At 41.6% G+C, this 8,680-nt stretch overlaps 2 protein-coding genes across 3 annotated transcripts in view; both read right to left on the reverse strand.

Moving 5' to 3' along the window:
- The window catches only part of LOC134004736 (ELKS/Rab6-interacting/CAST family member 1-like), a 150,521-nt gene extending 147,741 nt beyond the window's left edge, over window positions 1–2,780 (reverse strand). For both annotated transcript variants that reach the window (XM_062444113.1, XM_062444112.1), the window contains exon 1: window positions 2,493–2,780. The gene's annotated coding sequence lies outside the window, so the exon portion shown is untranslated. The remainder of the gene's footprint in view (window positions 1–2,492) is intronic.
- Window positions 2,781–4,082: 1,302 nt separating this feature from the next.
- LOC134004742 (E3 ubiquitin-protein ligase TRIM39-like) lies at window positions 4,083–8,510 on the reverse strand. The gene is made up of 2 exons (XM_062444119.1): window positions 8,446–8,510; window positions 4,083–7,251 (listed from the first exon to the last, which is right to left on the reverse strand). The coding sequence occupies exon 2, from the start codon at window positions 7,247–7,249 to the stop codon at window positions 5,471–5,473; it is 1,779 nt and encodes a 592-aa protein (XP_062300103.1). The 5' UTR covers window positions 7,250–7,251; window positions 8,446–8,510; the 3' UTR covers window positions 4,083–5,470.
- Window positions 8,511–8,680: the final 170 nt, after the last annotated feature.

Consider the following 8,680-nt stretch of genomic DNA (forward strand, 5'->3'; position numbering starts at 1 on the left):
TCACTCTGTGCCACTGGTCCAATCAGTGATAAGACATATAATATGGCATGGCTCAGACACTGGAAAGCACAACACCGATAAGAGACCGATAGCATCAGCTCCAGTCTATTGTGTGCCTCAGGAAATTAATCGGAGATGCAGGCTGGGCAAACAAAATGCACATGCAATCAGCAGTTAACGCACAACCACACAGACAAAAACCTGCGCACACAATCCATGTTGATGCACAAACAGTACACCAATGTCATCCACCTGCAGACACACACCGCACGCTTATCTAATCTTAGATGCTGCGTACATAACAATCATAGAAAATGTAGAGTTGAGACTTGACAATCAACCATAGACTGTATATAAAATGGACGTAACATCCGTGACGTCACCCATTGGTTTGTGGACTGCTGCTTGGAAGCTAATAGTTTCGGATCTGGGCAGCGCCATCTTGAAAATTTCCGGTGCATGCCGGGTAAAAGAAAAACACGGATTCTACTTATATGGGCATCAGGAGGAGCATGAGGCGCCCTCCTGAACCTGTGAACCAATCAACCTGTCAATCACGACGTAGCCTCGCCCTAATGCATACCCTGCTTTATCGTCACATATAAAATCAGGGAGGCCAAAATTTCACAAATGAACATCATACTGCATTGAAGAAGGCTTTAAACTAGCGATTGAGACCATAAACACATTTTGAAAACGTTTACTGAGGTAAGAAATCAAGTGAGAAGTTGGTGAATTCTCCATTGACTTGTATAGAGACGGAAGTCCTTTAGACACCAAAACGGTCGCCCCCTGGTGGCCTTTTGATAGAATGCAGTTTTAAGTTACTTCTTCGTTGGCTTCATTTCAGAGGACCGGAACTCCCCGCTTGCAATTAACACAAAGGCAAGGAAGCACAAAACTAAATCAGGAGTGTGTAGTAGTTAATAGAAGTGAGAGTGTGACTCCCCCAGGCTGGTCCTGTAAAGAGGAATGTGCTCGTGCAGTCAGCTAGCCAGGTTAAATAAGGATGAAATGAGATGAGAAGGTGACCTCCACATCCCCCTGAAAAAAAAATCTATTAATCTATCTCGAAACAGTTACCATCACAATGAGGTGATAGAAATAAAACCTGCCCCTGGCAAAGTGATAAACCTACTTGTATAAATAAATAACAAACAAGGCGCAGAAGATCAGATGCTATGATAAAAGTGAGTTCTGGGAAGTGATTTAAACGAGCTACTGTGTTTGTCAGGCTAAAGTACCGCGTGTTGCTCCACAGTCTCGAGCCCTTCAGGCAAAAGTTTTTACCTTTGATGTTGAGCCTGGAGAAAGGGGAGTGCAGGAAGGTTCAATGGGGATCAAAAGTTCAGAAAGATATACAGAAACAGGCCATGCTGAGTTTAAAATATGAAAATAAATTCTTAAACAGTAGAAGATCTATGAGTGCACAGGAGAGTCAGTGTGCAGGGACATTTAAACATGTCCAGTGTTTACAGTAGTTGGTGGAAGGAAGCGGCTCTGACTTTGTGTTCCCGGAGGAGGGGCGGTGCAAAGACATGGAGCTGTGGGCGGAACACGGAGGAAATCAGGGCGTCCCACCCCCCCACCACCCTTCCCCTCTCTCCCTATGACCACTGCAAAACACACCATGTCATTTCTTTCTCTAGACTGAGTGGCTTTGCTTGTTGTCTGACAGCTGGGAAAGACGTGGCTGTTGACAGTCCTGTGCAGATTTAGCATCATTTCAATCATCATTTTAGAAAAAAAAAAGGGTGTTGGAAAAAGTTCAGAACAGAGATAACTTTATGAACACAACTAAAAAACTCTCTATTATGGCAAATGACAACTAAACTTAACTACCAAAGGCACACTTCAAGTCCCTAAAGGCATTTTAAAGCAATGCCACAGGAGATAAACCTATCATAAAGTACGATAAGGTCATTCAATTGGCGCTGTAAAAGAATATTATAGGAATATGATGGCAATTATGTGGCTGTGAGAATACACAAGGCTGTCAGCAGCACTTCATCTGCCGCCTGCAACACAGTGAACAGATTGATAATCGCATTTAGAGGTACAGAGACGACACATAGTCGTTATTAGCCTGCTATTCCCGGGAAAGCCTCGGGCTGTACTGCTATATTGGTTTATTGGACAAAACCGTAGGAAACGCTGCTGAATGAGCTTGCATTGTCGTAATGTCGTTTGCACAAAAAAAACCAACAACAAAAAACCCAAATCATAATGACAGTCTGGACAAAACAGCGACTATTGCTCTAATGTAGGTCTAACACAGCTGACCTGAAACTGCTGCTGTACCTCAAAGTAGGCATCAAATTTTAATTATGTTATTGCTGATGTTCCCGGGCTGCAACGAGCCGCACACAAAACACAGACACACACACACACATACACATATACACACACACACTCACACGTAGCCTATGTAATGAAACATGCATGTGTACACGCACACGCTCAGACTGCCAGCTAAGTTCCTCAATACTCACTGCGGCTGGGTTCACTTCAAGCAGCAGCAGCCTTGTTGCCCCCTCGGTTGTGAAATACGCTCCGTGTAAAGAAGAGCAAATAAAGGGGGCTAGTCAAATATCCTCTTCAGATATTCCGCCGCTGTCCAACCTCCAGTGGACGCTTCGTCACGTAAGAGACGGTCAGCCGAGGTGAAACACTCTCCTTTTTCGTCTGTATCGGCCTCTCTCTCTCTCCTCTCTATCTCTGCTGTCTATCTTTCCCTCTTTTCCGTCTTTGCCAGCTCTACCACTGGTGGCTTCCCCACGGCTCGGGCGCTCCAGTGACGTCACGACGGTGTAGTGCGCGCGCCCCCGAGACGTATCATTCCCCCCCGCCCCCATCCCCATAATAATCCATATTTATTCAAAGTCGCACTGAAATTGTAGAGCAAAGCCTGATTCATGTTTAATATAATTTTTATACATTAGCGATGTTTTGGTGACATGGAGAGAAAAATAATTCTTCTCTGTTTAGTAACTGGCCCCTCACCAAAAATTAAAAAAAATACCACGAAACACATCAGATGTAAAGGACTTTTTTTCTCCTTCTTTTTTCCCCCTTTGCTTTTAGGTAAGGTTTATGTATGTAGGGATTAGTGCTGCAACAATTAGTCAATTTGTCCATCAACAGAAAATGAATCTGCAACGATTTGCTAATTAATTCATCGTTTTAAATAATTTTATACAGAAAAAATGCTAAACTTCCCAAGTTTCAACTCCTTAAATTTGAATATTTCTGTTTCTTTGACCTCTGTGGTATTTTAATTAATATATTTGAGTTGTGGACAAGACAAAATAAGACAGTTTAGGATGCATCATTGGCTTTGGGAAAGAGTGATTGACATTTTTCACTGTTTTCTGATATTTTTTAGACCAAACGATTAATAATGAAAATAATCTTTAGTTGTAGACCTAATAGAAACTGTCATGTCTTTGAATCATGTTCGTTATGTTCCACATGTAACTGTCTCCATTAAAACATACAGCAAATACTCTATATAGGAGATTATCTACCATCACAGTCTTTGGCTCCATCTGGTGTGAAGTCAAGTGTCCTGCAGGATTGTAATGACTGGGTGCAACCATGGCTCAGTGTTATTCATCATTTTTCCTCTAAATACATTTTTTTATTTAATTCCTGAGATTTGAAATGCTTTTGTGGAACTTGTGTAGTATTACAGTGACTGTTTTCACTAAACAGCCAATAATAATAATGAAATCATAACATATGAATGAACTGAAGATGTGTGGAATTTGAACTTTTTAACATTTTATCCATTTTCCACAATAATAAAACCATGTGCAAATGATTGGGCATTAGCAAACTTCCCAGAATGTATTGTTTAAGAGTTAAAACCCTCCAATCTACCATATTTTTTGTAGTTTGACAAAAATGATGGAAACTCACTGTTTGTCTTTAATGCATGTCAAGGCAAGTCATGTTTGTTTATCTTAGTAATGAAAACAAATTTCTCAAATACATCTGCAGGTTTGAGCTGGGATCCAATCCAAAATATTAGAGTGGAAAACAATAACTACATAAAACCATGATATTTTATTGATTTCATCACATAGTGGTGTCAAGGTTATCAAGGTCATCCAATTGTCTTCTTTGTCTGTATTAGAAGACTGAATGACCAACATCAGCACAGTATATGGTAGGTTTCAGAGCTACTCACTGTGATCACCCAGGTCTCTTTATGTCTCACAGATAATTACACATCATCCTAAAAAAATTCTTCCAGCAAGGCACTGACCACACACACACACACACACACACACACACACACACACACACACACACACACACACACACACACACACACACACACACACACACACACACACACACACACACACACACACACACACACACACACACACACACACACACACACACACACACACACACACACACACACACTTCCAGTTCCCAGGGCGCCAGTCAGTCAGACAGCTGAGGTATAAATAGCCTGCTGGCTAAAGTTCCCTTGAGAGAAACACACCAGAAGTGCTGGACCAGTGCTCCCTACAAACATTCACTGTGTATATTAGTCACTTTTATGTATTTTATTGCTGTAAAGAAATTTAGCGTTTTTCCCATAATCAATTATGTGCAGCCTGTGTTCAATCATGCATTGTTATAGGGATATATTTTCCTGCAATATACCTTTATATAATAAATAATAAAGAAAAAAATAAAATAAAAGGTAGGTTACAGTACAGTTGAAGTAGAATCATTATGTCTCAGTGTAAAGATGTGTAGAAAACAACTTCACTTTTGCACTTTTCCAATGCAGTTGATGTGTGAATTGAATAAGCAGGAAATAGTGCTTTATTGAAAAAGAGTTACAGTTCATGTAATCTGAAGAAACAGAAAAAAAACAAAGAAACTGCTGCAAAATAAATCTCATACAACTCATTTAGCAGATATTTTGGCAGGCCTAAAGCCCAAGCAGACCAGATTTAGCATTTAAAAACCAAGCTTGGCCATTTAAAAAAGAATGAACTGTGGAAACTCGAGTCAGTAGTTTTCACATGATGAGATCAAAACATAATATTCAGAGTACCATCTCATAATTTAAATTATTTTTAGACACGTTATATGCACATATACAGTAAAAGCATTGTTTAAAGTGGCAATGAGATTAAGTTGTGTTCCCATGATGATACCATCATCCACTCTCTGTTCCTTCCCCCCGAGCCTCTCTCAGAGACAGACCTAAACATTGGTGAAACAATGGTGCCACCTGCTGGTCAACTACTTGAATTGCTTTGCCCAAAAAATGCTGAAGGTTGCAACAAAGAAGAGATATGTAAATGGTAAATGGACTGTACTCTACTACTGATCTTCAGATTGGTGGACCACAAACAATACTGATATATGAATGAGAACTTTAAAATGACTGAATGAATGATAGAAGTTACTCATAATTTTCCTTGGTGTATGTGGCACCTCAAACTGCGTGGCCTAATGGATTGATTGTAAGTGAATCATCATAATCCCCAAACATACCAAAAAAAGGGTAGAGCTTCGGTCTGCTCCTTGAGGAAGTGCCAGTAAATGTATGTAGGAGAGCCGTCAGTGGTGGTGCAGGCTCAGTGAAGGTACAACCTGTGAAGGACAAGATCGGAGTCCTGGTGTCGACATCATAGAAGGAGACCTCTCCCACCTCATAATCGACAAACACACCAACTGTCTGGGAGTGGCTCAGGTAGTGGGGGCAATTAACACTTGCAGTGTTGGGGGAAAATTGCCGGCCAAATTGACCTGATGCTCCAGAAATTGTCCAGCATCCATTCTCAGGGCATAGAAACAGATAGTCCTGCTTGTTAATGGATTCTTTGACAACTCCTAAGACCCATCTGGTACTTTGACTGACCTGAACCTCATAGTAGAACCTGCCTGAGGAAAAGCCATCTTTCCCAAGGACAAAGGGTTGAATTGCAAATCTCCTTGCAAATAAAGATGGTAACAACAGTTTGCCTTCATTTAATCTCAGTTCTTTCCCATCCTTAGACACTGTAAGTTTTGAATGGGCTGTGTAGGCATCCAGGGTCACATCTACTGCATCATGTAGCTGGATCATCATCAATCTGTCTGGAGGCGGACTACACACTTCTTCAATTAACTCATCTGTCATCTGTTTTCCAGCTGTGTCATACAACTTGACTTCTTGAATAAGTGTCTCCATCTCATCTTCCATCTCAGCCACTGCATCTTTCACCATCCCCACATAGCCCTGATGACTGATGTCAGAGGTGTCATGTGTAAATGGACTAGTGGAATCTGACAGAGGGTTGTGTAGATGCTGGCTGGAGGCCCAGGTCTGCAGTAGGTGGAGGTGGTCCTCTGTTTGCAAAAGCTGCTCCATCTCAGACCTTCTCCTCTTCAGCTCAGTGACTTCTTGGTCAAGCTTTGCCATGTGGTCTTTAGCCATCTTCTCTGCTGCTTTATGCTTCTCCTGGATCAAATCAATCAGCTCAGTCTGCCTTCTTTGAAGGGAGGCCACCAGAGCAGTGAATACCTCCAAAATCTCTGCTATATCTTTCTCTGACTCTTTCTTTCTCTGTTCAAGTGAGTTTTGGATTCCCTTATAACTCGTGGATTTAGTGATTTCCATTGTTTTTATTTCTGATATCGCTGTTGTAAGCCACGTTTTCCTCTCTTTGAAAATGTGTTCTAATGGGACAGTTTCATGCATTACATGGTCATCCTTCAAGCACATGAAACAAACACACATCTCGTCCGAGCGACAGAAGAGCTCAAACATCTTGTCATGTTTCTTGCAAATCTTGTCCTCCATGTTTGACACAGGGTCGATCAGCTTGTGCTTCTTAAGGGCTGGGACTCTCTGATGAGGCTCCAGGTGAGACTGGCAGTATGAGGCCAAACACACCAGGCATGTCTTCTGGGCCTTGAGCTTTAGCCCAAGGCAGACATCACAGGGCACTTCCCCTTGTTTGGCAAGGATCTCCTCTGCACCACTCACCCTCATGTTGTTGAAATGCTCCACCATATCTCTGAACTCTGTGTTGACCTGAAGCTGTGGTCTTTTGCGGAACTTCTTCTTACAGAGCGGACACTGTATCTGGTTAGTGGTGGACCAGTACTCTGTGATACAAGACTTGCAGTAGTTGTGTCCGCATGGAGTAGAGACAGGCTCATTGAATGCTTGCAGACAGATTGAACACAGAAGCTGTTCTTCATACAGAAGGCTGTTGGCTGAGGCCATGTCTAGGTGAGAGAAAATAAGAGGATTTGATGATTAGGATTAGGATTTTCAACCTTAAACCCCCAAATTGTTTAAATCAAGTAGATCAAGTAGACAACTGCCTCATTTAGCCATTATAGCATCTAACACAATATGCAAGTCAAAGCATGGGGGAGACATCTGGTTGTGCAGTGGTGAGAGTTGTTGGTTTTGGTCAAGTTGCACTAAATACCACTGTGTTTGTCCTTGGAAAAGTGCAAATGACAAATTGATTTTTGTGGTCACAGCAGAGCATTTTAAGTACACGAAACAGCTACACTAATCATGGTGTCGGAATCAAGGAGTTAATTTGTGCAGGCTCACCATTTTGCATTGATAAACAGTCAGATTGAGAATTTTCTAATAGAAAATCACCAACTGAAATTGCTGAAGACAACTGGTGCCCTATTTTCGTGAAATAGGGTGCAGGCACTCCTGGAGCATGGCTCATGTGGGTGCGACCTACAACTTCAAGTGGAGGAGAGACCAAATACGCTATTATTGCAAGGAATACAGAATCAGAAGGTCGAGTCTTGGTCCTCTCCTCCCCTTTGAACGCAGTGGGACACTTTATTTTGATGCTCATGTCATACTGCAGTAGATGAAAAAAAAAATGCGTCAAACTGAAAGGGGCAGAAATTAATATAAATGAAAACTGTTTTGTGATTTTGGAGAAGTGTTTCTGTGTGCACGTGCACCTATGCCAAGTGAAGCCACGGAGCCTGTCAGTGCCACCTGCTTAGAAATAACCCAATTGAATCAGGTTTCATAGCCTAATTCAGAGGCTCAAATGCGCCTCCACTCTGACATTAGCGCAAAACCGCTCCCTTGGTGCCAAGGAATGACCAGGAACAGACGAAAACATTGCTTTAAGACGTGCACCTGAAGAAATGTGCGACTAGACTGCGTTTAATCTGACGCACTTAAACTAAATTGAAACCTAATGACGATGCAATCTTTTCCATAGAAAGAGAAAAAGGTGTATAGATATAGTCCTAAATACCCAGTGGCAAAACAAAACAGCTCATATATATTTTACAATATGACTATAGCTATAAACGAACACATTGCTGGTATACAGGCTTGTATCTATTTTCAAGGAGCCAACCTATGTTACAGGAAATCTCTTGGTATAATTCAATAAGATCATAAAAGGAATCAGAGCAGCTGAACTTTACCTGAAGAGGTGTAAGTGGACTGGAGACTTGTTTAGAAAGCAGCAGATTGTTTCCGTATAGGCGTGACGTGAGGTTTCGTTTCTTGAGAAATGCACGTGATCCCTCCTCTCATCTGCTCCTCCTCTTCCTGGATAAAAAAAAGAAAAAGCTATAGCGGAAAACGGCCCTCAGATAGTGTATTACTACTGCTCTGGTAGTACATACGGAACTTGTATTGCTTCTATACTTTGTGCAG

The sequence above is a fragment of the Scomber scombrus genome, chromosome 22, assembly GCF_963691925.1.
Source record: "Scomber scombrus chromosome 22, fScoSco1.1, whole genome shotgun sequence".
In the NCBI taxonomy this organism is placed as follows: Eukaryota; Metazoa; Chordata; class Actinopteri; order Scombriformes; family Scombridae; genus Scomber; species Scomber scombrus.